This window comes from Anas platyrhynchos, chromosome 1, assembly GCF_047663525.1.
Source record: "Anas platyrhynchos isolate ZD024472 breed Pekin duck chromosome 1, IASCAAS_PekinDuck_T2T, whole genome shotgun sequence".
NCBI classification, from domain to species: Eukaryota; Metazoa; Chordata; class Aves; order Anseriformes; family Anatidae; genus Anas; species Anas platyrhynchos.
The window spans coordinates 163,768,416-163,782,850 of NC_092587.1; the positions used below are offsets into that span (position 1 = coordinate 163,768,416).

Sequence of the window (14,435 nt, forward strand, 5' to 3'; positions counted from 1 at the left end):
CTTGGGTGAACAATCACGTTTTCTGTTTTGTGGAAATATTACTAGTTTCCTATGTATTTTGTAATGGAGGCCTTAGATAAAAATAATCCCAGAATTAACTAGAATCCAGTTTTTCCATTCTAGAAGGCTTTCAAAATCAGAATGAAACCTAAATTTACATTTTAAACTACAGAAATATTTGATTTGGAATGCATTTTGGAACACCTGCTTTCAATCTCACAATATATTATGAACATGTGGTGCACACATTAACATTCTAATGTGAACTCATTAAAAAACAATTAAAATACTCAAATGCATGTTATTCACTTCATTATAATGGAATTGATACTGTTATAAAAGGAAAAAAATAAGAGACTTCTGTCAAACACTTGAAATAGATATATTCCAGTAATGTTGCATGGAGGAAACCCCACATGCTTATATGTGCACTAAACATACATCTACATTTTAGCTCCCCAGCAAACCAGTGCTCTGAAGGGTGGGATTCATTTTCCCTAACTGCAAATATTTAGAAATTCAGGTATGTAAGCCAATTCCCCAGAACTCCTATCCTGGTCAAAGAACACAATGAGCTGCTTTACAAGTAGAAGTAGGTAGCTGGCTTCTCAGGGCAGGAAGCAGCCAGAGAAGTCTTTAGCAGTACCCAGGCATTGGGTCCAGAGGACAACAGTATTGCAAGGGAGCATCCCTTCATTTCTCCCTGTGTTACACAGACATGTTCCTGACAAAACTCTCCCAGTCAGAGCCCATGGTAGAAACTAAAACAGATCCTTAGTTGAAATATTTTCCACACTGAAACAGACTTTTTTCTATTCATCCCACCTCTTTAGGTGAGTAACAGTACTTTAAAAGTTATTCTACTAATAGGTTAGCACATACATAGAAAGCTTCTGAATTTGATTGTGTTCCTGGAAATCGCAATCATCAGTATTTTTTATTTCCACCATCCCAAACCAATTATTTTTTAAACCTACCTTGTGAGAGGAGTAATGCAATTTTGTACCTGTCTAAATTACGAAGCTCAGTATAGTCTCCAAAACATTTAGTACTCTACAAATCTGGTGTTATTACTGTGATGACTAGTGAACTATCAATTGGTCAGCTCTGGTAATGATTTACAAACATATCAAATAGAACTTGCATTCTTTAAATTATAGTTTGTTTGATGGACCACACAAGTGATATTTTTTTTTATTATTTAAACACTTTCCTCATTTACAAGCAGGACAGTTTATAACTTGGTGACCAATTAGAGAAAAATAGAATCTAGTATGCTTTGCTCTCATTTGGCTCACCTGAAGGGAAACAAAGGACCTATATCTAATTTATGTTTTCACTGATTAGAATAGCAGCTCCTCTGCCTGTTTTTGCTACAATACAGAAAAAGGATCATAATTTCTTTGCTTATACAATGATCACAGTTTCAAAAAGTTATAATAATTTCATTGCAATAGCTAAGGAGTTATCAGCAGTATTAAACTGAAATGTGTTACTTTTTCACAGGTGATTAGGAAAAAGAATGAATCAAAATTACTGAATACATAAAAAAGATGGTGTGTGAAGTGATTTCATCTATCAGCATCCAAAGATTTTTTTTTTTATTGTCTTCACTCAAGCTACTGACAACTAACTTGTACAGCAGTGTCAGGAATGCCAAGTAATCACCTTTTAACATGTCAAGGGGTATAAACCACGTCATTACATATTGCAGAAAGGTGGTGGCAGCTAAAGCTATTGCTACTCATTTTTTACATGTGAAACATGAGATAAATTGAAAGAAATAGCACTTGATGTATTTTTCCAAGGTGCTGAAAGAACACTCAAAAAACAGCTTCTGGATAAGCACATACACAAGAAGATGGTAATTTCTTTTTAAATTCATTAGTATGAATACCAAGTAGAATAACTTCAAGTACATAATTACAAAACCCAAAAAGGCTTAAGCCACAACTAATGGAAAAAAAGGATATTGTGATATTAATGTATAAGGTTGACATTTGAAAAACTGATCTTTATTTTCCACCAGCAATTTAAAAGTGCAAATGAATGCTACAGCAGCTCAGAACATTCATCTAATTGGCATTCCTGATTGTACGCACAAAGTGCTGATTGGGAGAATACCAGAAGCCTCACAAACATCAAATTAAATATTTAGAGTATCTACTTTGAATTTGATTTCTAAATAAAAGCATGAGAGAGAGAGAGAAAGAGAGAGGAAGAGAGAGGATTCAAAGATCCATATATACATTCTTTCCTAATGCTCTCTTTCCCCAGAATTAAATCAAACATAATAGGAGTTCTTCAAGTTGATTTCTTACCACTAAGGAATACATCTATGAGGTCTTGCATGGGATTTTTATTTATTTGTTGACTCTGCTGCAGCATTCAGTTACGCTAAGCAGTTATGACTTCCACACTTACCAGGGATTTTGAATCCTCATGCTCTGGCAGACTCACATTTTCTGCAGAAGATGTAAGTGAAACAGAATCAGGAGGAGAGCAATATTCTGGTTTCAGAATACTGCCTATGGCATCTTGGTCTTGGGGTTTTACAGGTAATGTCAAACTAGGAGTAGGTGTTGTCTTAATACCTTTTTCCTCCTCCTTCTCCTCACCTCTACTTCCATGTACACTGATAGAGAGAGAGTATGAAGAGTCTGGTAGTGAAAATGAACTGCTAGTTAACAAAGTTTGAGTTCTTTTAGCTTTTTCCACTTCTCCATTGTATTTCTGGGTATCATCCATCTAGGACAAAAATAAAAGTTTGGTAAATATGTGCTTTAAAAAAATCCTTTATTTTTCAGCAGCTTAAATATTTAACAAAGTACTCCCTTTCATGCAGCTTCTAGTCATTGTACCCATTACTAATTATCCACTAAAAAAAAAGCAGCAAGACTTTTTCCTTAAAATACTTGCAGAACATATAGTATAGACTCATTAAAATAAATTTGTTAAAATGATCTCCTTAGAAAAATTTGCATGCTTCTCCTTTAAAAACTTGAGCCAGATTGGGATTTATGAAAAAGCTATGAAAATCTATGTAATTATGGAAAAATCAATTTCTGTGTTTCAGTGCTTTACTGAGCAGGCAAATTCTAGGCTGGAGTAAAGCTTTAATTTCAAACTCAGCAAAGCAGAAGAAATTTATATCACCTGAAAATTTGTCTTCAACAATTATGTTAAATTAGCTTCAGACAGTTACATCAAAGGCAGGTTTTCTCTCTTCAGAGACAGATTTTTTTTTCATTTTTAATGTAAAATTTAATATTAATTTAAAATTTTATTCTTCTCCCTTTATAATAAGGAGGTATTAGAGATGATAAAGATTATTCTACAAAAAAATTAGACATTTCTACAAATGCCTTTAAATATAGAAACACAAAAATCTTACATGACAGAATCACTTGCTGTATTAATGCAGCCTTCATCAAACAAAAATAACATTTAAGCTCTACTGTTCACCCAGCTATACGAGACACCAAACATTTATAAACTTCAGGAACTAAATAGAATTTTACCGTGAGTGACCGTGGAAGAGAGGAGATTCCTCTTGAGTGGACACCAAAAGGTCTTGGTGTAACCACGGATGTTAACCTGGAGGTATCGGTTTTCTGGTAACTTCTAGGGAGAGAAGCTGAAACCTGAGCTGACCCAGTTTGAGCATTCACTGAGTAGCGCGTAGACAAAAGAGACGAGCTCTGCTCTTCTGCCAGGCTCTTTGAGGGAGCAGGAGCTTCACGTGTGGCATAACTCTCCTGCTTTGGCAGATGATCCTTGCTCCTTTGAGCAGCAGACAGGCTTTTGCTGTCTTGAGTGCTATAGGAGGTTTCTTCTTCCAAAAAGTAATCTTTCACCACTGACCGTGTAGGAGGTTCTTTTTCTTCAGTAAACACATCATCGTTCAGTGAATACGTCCATCTGTGTTCATATTTTCTCTGCCTGTAGGAGTCTTGATCTCTATCCTCCCTATGGGGACAGACCTTATTAAAATCCCAAAGTGAACAAACAGGTGCACCCTAGGTGTTTTAACTACTGATTTTTCAAGGCAGAGCATAAACTGAGAAACACACTTCTGGTAAGTAAAAAAATGAAATCACTTAAAATATATTAAAATATTAGTATTTTCAAAGTCCACCTCCCCACCCACCCCTACTCCCTCTGAACACTCAGGCATACTACTGCCATGTTATCAGGTTGCTACCATGACAGACACCATCTCTCTGCCAAGAAAATGATACAGCTATTCAAGTTACATATCTTCAGAATTTCAGATTTCATTGAGGAAAGAACGTGAGGAAGGTAGTCACACAACATTGCCTAAACTGTATATTCTCTTGATGTTTCTACTCTCTGAAAGTACTATACTGTCCTTTTATACAACGAATGACAGGGTGCCCTGAAGTTTAGATTTCTTTCTTTATTTTTGGATTAATTCCCTTGTCAAAAAGAAACCACCACAGGGATAGATAATCCTTAACATATGTATTATAATTTTTATTTATTTATTTATTTTAAGATGTTGGCAATACTGGACATTAAATAAAATTTGAATCCATATTTGTCTTAAAGTTGTTGTCCTCACAAATACATCAAAAAAATTCTCAAAACATTATGTTTTGAGACCTACTTAAATTTCATTTATAAATACGTGCCATATGCATATTCCCTTCTTCACCTCAGCCGTATACATTTAAACTTAAAAACAAACTTAAAAAAAATGACTGTCATCAGGAGATATGGTACTGCACTACTCTATTGAAACTTGACTCTCCAGAGAGAAGTTTGTTCTTGAAATACCCAGAGGAACAATAGGGGATACAAAGGAAATAAAGTAGAAGTTGACCGTTCTGTGATATACATAAAAATTCTGACTGTATTTATCCACTGTGGTCAAGAGAATAGCAAATTCAGTGTTAGAGGAAATAAATAGTTAAGTTGACCCAAGAATAAAAGAGGCAGTTAACTGGCTTAATTCTCTATTGTTTTAACCTCTTTAAATTGGATACAAATACTGACTTTGCAGTACATTTCTTCATGGTTTGAATAAAACATTTATAGAGCCAAACTGTTTATCATTCTATGAAAACAATGTATTAGCAGATCATATTCTGCCCTTTAATTGCCTAGATTTTTACTCTAGAATTTGGAACTAAAATTGTTGATATTTCTGAAAAATCAATTGCAACTTGCCAGTAAAAACTGCTCAAGGGAACTAAAAGAGAACTAAATACTCAAATTTAAGTTCTACAATTTAAGACTCCCATTAGGGTCATTACCTTTCCTGCTCCATTTCTTTCAGGGACTTGCTGTTCCTATCAGAGACCTCAGAGGCTCTCCTTTCTATTTCTTCTCTTTCTTCTTTTTTCTTTTGCAACTCTGAAGTGAAGCTCTTTCTACGATTCTTCCATTTTGCTAGGTCCTACAAGAATCACAAGAACAAAGAGAATGAGATTTTTTCAAGACCTTGCACGTCTACAGAAGCATCCTATCTCAAGCAATCTGATGCCTTGATTTTACTTGCATGTCTGCATCAAGGCCACATTTTCATGCACCTTCCCCCAAGTGCTTTTATTTTCACCCCTTGACATTTTCAATTATTAATAATAGTTCACACAATGACAGATAGTTGAAAACAAATGTAAATGGCATGTGAATTTCTTTGTTGCAGGCTTTGGTGTTTTTTTTTTTTTTTTTCCTTCCCTCAAATCACCAGTATGTTAGACTGATATATTAGCTTGAGAATAAACATGCCTTAAAGTCTAAATTGAAAACATAAGAGATCAACTTCTATGCTTTGTTTATTTCTGTAAAACCACAATGTGAACTGGCAATCTTCTCCATGAAATACCAGAGCTGGGTTAAGAGAACTATTGAATATTGGAACTTCTGTGAACTGCTTGCTTGGTGTTCTGTTGTTAATTTCAGCCTCTTGTTGGTAATCATTGCCAATCACAGATTTTAATTTAAGAAAAGTCTTCACATAACCTTATAATGCTGTGCAAAGTTATCATATCACTTTACAAGCTGAATTTAAGACAAAATTATTGGGAGATAGGAGCCTCAAGAATTCGCACAAGGAAATATTTCCTCCTCTTCTCCCAAAGGATCAAATTCTCAGACATTCCAATCACTTCACAAACAATATCCACAAATCTCAGGCATGTCAAATTGTGCCCCAACTATTATGTTCAGAGAACTCATGCCTAAAGGCTTTACTGTGACACCACAACAATACACAATACATACAAACCATATAAAAATATTAAAAATGATTACAGTTGACTTAGACATCCTCCAAAACACTAGTAGTTGCATGGAATGCATAATTTTAAAGCATGATCCCATAAATTGCTGCACATATTCCCAAATCCATTTTTCTAGGGGCACTGAACATTTGCAGCACCTTTCCCTTTAGCTGGGCATGTCAGGAGGAGTAAAAAGAAGTATTTACTTCTTGCCACTTCAGATCTTGTTCTTGCAGCTGTTCTTTTATCCTTTGCAGTTCTTCATAACGGATTTTGCGCATCGACTGCAGCTCCTCTGCACTGACATCATTCAAAGATTTACTCCTAGAAAGAAAAAGACTACTCAGCTTCATCATATCATAGCCATTTGTGCGAGTGAAACCTTCAACAGAGATTTATATTAGTACAACTGAATGTTCTTAAGTGTTATTTCAAACAGAGCAGGAAACATACGGGCAGCTGAATGAGCAAGCCTTGGACGGGACCTAGTGCCAGCACTGAAGTCAGTAGTTGCATATTTGGGCAAATAAAATCAGGTTAATTGAATAACCAGCTCCTCCTGCAGCAGCTCCATGCTGATGATTCACATTCAACTCCTCATGTCTACTACTTCTATTTGATTTTTTTACTCCATTTATTGACCTTGCCTGTTTCTTTTATATAAAAGCCATTGTGTGCCCCCCCTCAAATCCAAACTCCCATTATTTCACTTTTTCTCTCCAGCAACAGCCTCAGAATCACCTCCTATATTTTTCTTACTTAGGCCTATTCTAAAATCAAGTTAGTTATCAATGCACATTTCTAAAAGATAAAAGTGATTTACTGCTAAATACTCAGTTCAATCATGTTATAGACCTCACTAGTCTATATCACTCCTTTCCAAAGTCTTCCTGACACTTTCAGTTCAAGCTAGGATTGCTAACACAGTCATCCTCTTGCTAATTTCTTCTACATATCAACAAGTTTTTCCATTAACTCCTACTCACTAGTTCACTGTAATCTCAATTCCTCAGAATACACTCTTCATGTCTCCCCCTCCCCTTTAATTCTATTCCTGTTATTTTCTCCTTTATTCATCCATATTGCAGTCTCTCTATTTAAGCATAACAGAACTTTTAGCTTGGGTAAAGAACAAGACTCCTGCTCGGATTGATCGTAAGCCTGTTAGGCATCAAGCAACACGCAGATTTTCAGTGTTGTAATAACACACTTTGTAATGTTTGGTGCCATGATAAAGGAAAGCTAGGCTTCTGATTTTTTTTATTATTATTATTATTTCACAAAATGCTTTCATTTTTACTTATTTGTATAAAATTTAAGTGATGGAGTTCTAGCAGGACTTGAAACCATAATGCTTCTCTGGTATGACAGAAAATTAGGTTAAAAACAAAAGTGATTCAGCACAAGGCCTTGCTCTAATCTCTTACATACCAAGAGCTCTGAACTAACAAACCAGTCTCTTTCACTTCCTCCCAAGAGGCCCGACTTACTTACATTGGTAACATAAGACTTTGGACTTCGGCCTCTGGAAAAAAAGGCCAGAGCATTAACTCATTATTCCTGTTTGCTTGTTTATTTTCTGAATGGGAAGAATGCCACATTTAACAAAAATCTTACAGACATTATTGCAGAAACTCTTTTTCTTGTGTAGCTCTCTCTCCTTTCTTCTTTTTTTTTTTTTCTTTTAATTGGCTAAGTTATATCACATGTAGAAAGGATTTTGAGTTAGCATCAAAACCATTCCAGATTCACTGAAGGAAACGTACATGATGGTTTCCTTTTCTTTCTCTTGAGTTTCTATATTTGCTAGGAAAATCTAGACCTAAATACAATATACCCTAAGAAAGGATATATTCACATATTCATACCAGCAAATAATATGTTAAATTCTAATCTTAGTTAAAAAAAATAAAAAAATAACTTGTGACTCAAGCCTCCTGAGTTTCCCTCCACTAATATCCAGAGCCTTCAGACACATTTCTTGCTTCTCCTAGCAGCATTTGTTCATTTACCAGCTTTTGGCTCAGGGTGAAAAAAAGAATATATAAATACAAATATATGTTCATATACATATGCTTACTTGCTTTTTCCCTCTTTGGAAAATATAGAGCACCATGCACAACCAAGTACTTAATATGCCATCACACAGTAAATATTCCTCTGAGCCAGTAAGTTGTAAACAAGGCTACATAAGTTAACATGGCACTAACCAGTTTACTACTGAGGATTCAATAACTAGAAGTCCAAAAACTAACCATAAAGTGTTCAAAAAACTCATCAATGTTAAGAGAAACTACAGGTGAATAACCTCAAGAGCACATTTTTCATTTATTTATGCTTTTACTTTGGTTCAACTACCACCTTTTAAAAAGTATGTGCCTGCTTTAAAAAAAAAAAAAAAAAAAAGAGAGAAAGTTAAGTAAAACAATTCTTTAAGTCCACTACCATCAGAATCAAAATATAAGATGTGAAGTAATAAATGCCAGGCCAAATGGATCTGACATTCATTTAAACTACCAGTGAAATGTATTAGCTTGTATATTTTATTCTGAGAGTTATTTGATACTGTATTACAACCTGCCCTATTTGAAAATGACAGATTTTCTATCATTTCCATGGTACATATGCATGTCATTAACTATTTTCAGAATTCTTACTGTGCAGTCTTTAAAATGAAATATTTACTAATCCTGCTTTACATTTCTGAATGTTTTAGAGCCTGATTTAAATACAGAACTCCAAATACTTCAGCTGGAATAGAATATCAGAGCTGACTTTCAAAATGCCTGATAACCATAACTGATATAATCTTAGATGCCAGAGAGGACTTTTGCCAGATGCATAGCTTTTAGTGTCTTACATTTGTTATGTAAATTGCTCAAGCACAAAACAACAAAGCAGCATGCAGAAGTTGCTTTGAGCACAAGTTTTTAGCTGCTATGCATGCATGAAAATTTAAACAAGAGGCAAAAATAGTGTTACGATCTTTCAAGCTTTTACAAAACTTACCCTTGCTCATCAGAAAGCTTTTGAAACAGTCTGAGAAATTAGAAATCAAAAAAAAAAAAAAGAGAAAGATTCAGTATCTTGCTTGATATTCATAACAACATTCATACGATCAGTACACCAGCACTCTCACTAAGTGAATGGGAAACTGTGAAAGCTTGACGACCAGACAGCACGGAGTAGCACATCAGTGGTCTGACACAAGTCAGAAGCACATCAGGACTTGCATGATGTGTAAGTCAGGCAGAAAACTGACAAAACAAGGCTGCCTGTAAGTTTCCAATGCTTCCAATTTAGAAATACTGCATGAATAGAGCCTTGTTTTAGTTCTGCATCACTTATTCCAGTGCTGTTAAACAGCACGCTTGGAAGATACTCATTTCAAGAAATGAAAATGAAGCCCAACTTGAATCCCAAAAAGAAGCCTGGCTTACGAAGGCTGTTTTCTTGTTTCCTTGTTAATTCAACCACCCCGATGCTAAATGCTAGTAATACATGGAATGGATAAATCTAAATGGTCCTATGTACAACTTTACATATTAAGTGAAGAACCAAATACACTCAGCGTGATTCAAGAGGATTTTTAGTGTTCTTGAATATGAGCATTTTATTCTATTAATTCTGAAAATGTGAAATCTTTTCAAGCACTTCAGAAATATTCCTCAGTGAAGCTTGCATTTTGTTAACAGCATTAAGCTTAAAAATTAAATGTAATGACATCAAAGGTTCAACTGGAACATAGAAGTGTCTTAGTCACAAATTAGGGATGCACAGCTGGTAGAACTGCAACTTGCAATGCCGTATTTTCAGAGCCAAAAAAACATACAAAACTCCGCTCTCCCACAGTAAGTACAAAACCTACAGGAGAGCTAGGGAGTAGTTAAAAAAAAAAGACTTCAGTCACAGAAGAAAAAAAACTTTGGGTATACGAGGAAAGGATGAGTATTAATTAGGACTGTATGAAATATGAAAGCAAGGAAAACTGCTGGTAGAATAAATATGTCACAGTAGAATTTAAAATCATGTGGACACACACCTTGCATGCACCATAACTTCAGATAGGCAAAAAAGAGCACTAATATTTTTTCAGTCATGAAATCATCTCATAATAGTGGCAAGTCATTTTACAAACAAGCATTTTTAAACTTAGGTGCAAGCAATAATCGCAGAATGCACATCTCTAGAATTTGTTATTAAAGCATTCATGTCATGAAATTTATATAAAACTGCGTCTGAAGGAATGATTATATATTTTCTCCAAAATTGCAACCTATAACTAAAAAACATCATTTTTTGTTGAAAATATGGTATTGCAGTCATGAGCTTCTAATGAAAGCAAATAAAATGCCTGTCCAGGATGACACAAACAAACTGCAGATTTGCACTCTACAAATGGTTCAGCACAAGATGATGCTTTTCTGAATGGAAACAGTTCAATTAGCTCAAGCACAATCCGTGCAGGACACAACCTGACCTCTCCACCATCTGACGCTTCTTGTGTCTAACTTTGCTGGCCTCTCTGATTGCTTCCCACTTTTTCCAGTCTTCTTCACTGCACGGACCTGGGATAAAATTTACTGGCTGTGCATTGCTTCCCACTTTCCAAGATTCAATCTTGCGTGTCAGCATGTCGTCCTTCTTATGTCGGGAAGACGGTGACAACACTCTGCCATTGCTCTTTCTGTCTTCTGATGTTGCACTCTTTTCAAGTAAACATAGAAATTTGGACCGTATTTCCTCAGGAAGACTCCAAGGATCAGGAAAGAGTGCAGGGTGATACTTGTCTGGAGCACCTGATAAAGGCACCTCTTTTTTCTGAGAGAGGATTTTACGAAAAATCATGTCATCCTTTTCCAAATCCGGAATTACAGTTTGGCCTTCTCTAGGCTGCAGAATTATTTCACCCTCTATAAGAGGCTCTTGCTCAGAGAATTTTTTAAAATACTGGGGGTCTTGGAGAACAACTTGATTCATATGGAAAGCCCCAGTTTTGCGAACAAACAAGTCATCATTTTCTAAATCTGGATACAGATATACATTTTCATTGTCGCCTTGGTCACATCCTGGTATAAAGGAAATATTCCTTCTACATTTTATGAGCCTAGGGCCAGAAGAAGGATCAACTTTGGTCTTCGTTTCAGAAGACAAGTAGTCAGAGTATTTTTGCAGGGCCTGAAGTAATGAAAACTGACTGAAGCGTATAAAACAAAAGGAGGGAAGTAAAATATCATTAACTAAAAAAATACAAGCAGATCACAATGTATTCAGATATATGCTTGTTTTAGATTTGCAGTATTCCAAGCAGTACAGCTACACCATTTGGCATTCACCACCACTAACCAGAACACAGCACACGTCAACCAATGTAAAGGTAACATGACATACTGACCTGCTCAGAAACAGCACACTTGCATGCTCACACACAAAGCCTATGCAGCACGTTATGCTTTCACATTTACGTCTTTCAGAAGACCACCATCAACTTATGACTATATTTAAAAAAATAAAATTGTAATAGTAACAAAAAAGTGCGACATCACAGGATGCAGTTTAATTTCATTTAGCTGTTGCACGTCCAGCCATTTCTTTCTGATGCAGCAAGAGTACAGCTCATGCAGCAGTATCAACCTGGGCTGGTCAGAAGCCTCCAAGATTTTTCCTTCTGTAATCTGTGTCAATGAGCTTCCCACATACTCAGCAGTTGGCTTATAGCTTTGATCCCTTCTGCAACTGCTGTTCCATTCGAAACTTGGTCTTGGTTGGTTAGCAACAATAGCAGAGCTTTGTTTATAAGGATATCCCTCATCCTCAGAATCTGATTTCTTTCTACTGTGCATAAGCACAAAGAATAAACAGAGGGAAAGAAAAAAAAAAGTGTATGCATTGAGTAAAATGTATAGCATTGAGTGGAACAATTGTAATGAAAGAGTACTTCATTTTTTTTCCTCAAGAAAACATACATCCTGCTGCGACGCAGGCAAAAATTAAAAATATTTTTAAAAAAAGTCACAAAACAACACTTTTAAGGTTTTGCACACACGAGAGAAACAGGGCATGCATAAAAACGCACCTGAACCCTTGAATCTCTTTATACCAGGGTTTGAAAGAGGATTTCCTGATTTTTTTCCATAGTAATTCTTCTTCTGGAGTCCAAAACTTAGGAAGAAATTTGTCAAAAGCAACTACCGTATTTGACGCTGAAGAATTTAGCTTGCGAAAATAGAGATCATCTTTTTCAATGTTTGGGATGCCTATTTCTTCTTCCTCGTCCTCATCAAAATACCCAGATAATTCTGAAGAAATGTTAACTCTTGGTTTGTTTTCCACTTTAGTATCCAACTGCCTCTGTCTCCTCTGGTTACTGTTCAAAATACCCAATCAGTTAAGATATTTTAGGAGCAACTTGACAAAGAATGCAAAAATACATGCTTTTTGGCTCAGGAGTTCAACCTCATGAATGAAGCAAATTAGTTCTCAATTCCACCACTGCAGCACCAGAAATAATAACAAAAACAGTTAAATTGTTATATCAGCATCCTATCGCCTCTGACAAAAATACAAGATTTGACAGAAAAGGCATAGTAATTTACCATCTCTGTTAAAATGCTGATTAGAATGCTAACTTTATGAAGTTATTTATGGACTGCAATTTAGGTAATGCAATAGTTACTCGATCTTGGGTTAGTATCTCTGACCTCAGTGGTTTAAGCATTGCAGCTAGTGGACCAGCTGGATCATTTTCTTGTGAGCAAGATTTAGAAGAGTCATTGCGCAACATGAAATGATGTCCAGGTGCAGCAGAGCTTACAGGGCTCTTTTTGACTAGAAATCTACGTTTTGCTAAGTCATCCATAACCACATCGGGCAGCCTTCTTTCATCTTCTGAATCAGAGCCACTGTCATACTCATAGATCATCTGGAGGGAAGCTGGATTTGTGAGCCCACACTCTGCTCTGCTATTTTGGCAGGAAGCTACGGGATTCCTTTCATGTCCACTGAGGTTGACCAAAACAGGAACAGAATGAAGACAGTGAAGTCACGAAGGTTATGACAAAACACAAGAATTGCCCACTATTCTCAAGTGTGTAAACTAAGAAGTTGGACAACAGAAATTCATCAGCGTATATTAGAAAGCTTTAACAAGAAACTAAAGCTGTACATCTAACTTGCTCAAGACTTCACTTAAGACCACTTAAATCCTGTGTGAAGTTTGATGAGCCTCAACACATTACTCAAAAACCAGAAAACCAGTTATGTGGAACAAAGCCAAACAAATTAAAGAACAACAGGAAAAAATAAAACAAAAATTAAAGACCTGAACATCAACCACCCTCCCCTTAAAATATTGAATCCTTTACTTTCAATTATAGCAACAGCAGCTTTTCTTAAGTTCATGAAGAAAACATTTATTAAAATGATAAATCAAGGTCTGCTTTATTAAGACTTCATACACCAGTACCTTGAAAATGTTCCATCTGACTCTGTGTAGACAGGACTCGCCCAGCTCCTCCTATTGTCCTCATTCTTCTCTGTCCTTTTCTTCCTTAAGGGTGCTGGCATATACGTTGGCTGCTTGTTTTTGTTGGGTAAGAAGCGATTGAAGTCAGTAGTAGGTTTTGGTTCAATCACAGAAATCCTTCGGTAAGACCTGTCATCTTTATGGGAGTCACGCATTTTGAAAGGCAGTTCTGAGTCTGTGTCACTATCACAACCTTAGAAGAAAGGGGAAAAAACATTAATTTTCTAGATACAAGTTTCCAGCTAGAAGTTATACTGAAATATCCCCAGATCAGTTTAACTCCATGTTTGGGATGTGTCTGCTGCAAACTTTTTGAGCTACTGATGGGGCAGTATAAGATATATTTTTAGAAGTTTGTTGTGAAGCTGTAATAAGGTCCATTAAGCTGAATTTGGTTTGTATGCTCATGCTACATTCATTCCACTCTTTCACCGTCACTGTTGCCTGCAGGAAACAATGCTAGCCTTTAGACTGAGAAGTAAAACAGCAGAGAAATTCTTAATTAAAAACACATTTGCCACTCAGGTTTACTAAGAAAGCCAAGTTATTAGCAAATGGTATAAAATATGCTCATCTCAGCAGATTAACACCCATTAGAAGCCCTGGGTAGGTTGCATAGGTAGCATGGCTAGATGTTGCTTTGCTCAGAAGAGATATGCTCC

The 14,435-nt window shown here is 35.9% G+C and overlaps 1 protein-coding gene across 24 annotated transcripts in view; it reads right to left on the reverse strand.

Annotated features, from left to right (window-relative positions):
* Positions 1-14,435, reverse strand: part of LMO7 (LIM domain 7) — a 129,330-nt gene that overhangs the window by 28,143 nt on the left and 86,752 nt on the right. For 10 of the 24 annotated variants that reach the window (XM_038183868.2, XM_038183768.2, XM_072032485.1 and 7 more), the window contains 10 exons: positions 13,714-13,966; positions 12,950-13,249; positions 12,325-12,615; positions 11,883-12,083; positions 10,729-11,445; positions 9,258-9,287; positions 6,455-6,572; positions 5,280-5,422; positions 3,522-3,969; positions 2,425-2,748 (listed from right to left, as the gene is read on the reverse strand). In XM_038183868.2, coding sequence (XP_038039796.2) covers positions 2,425-2,748; positions 3,522-3,969; positions 5,280-5,422; positions 6,455-6,572; positions 9,258-9,287; positions 10,729-11,445; positions 11,883-12,083; positions 12,325-12,615; positions 12,950-13,249; positions 13,714-13,966 — 2,825 coding nt within the window. The remainder of the gene's footprint in view (positions 1-2,424; positions 2,749-3,521; positions 3,970-5,279; positions 5,423-6,454; positions 6,573-9,257; positions 9,288-10,728; positions 11,446-11,882; positions 12,084-12,324; positions 12,616-12,949; positions 13,250-13,713; positions 13,967-14,435) is intronic. The other 14 variants (XM_038183937.2, XM_027473299.3, XM_027473313.3 and 11 more) reach the window with 10 other exon arrangements.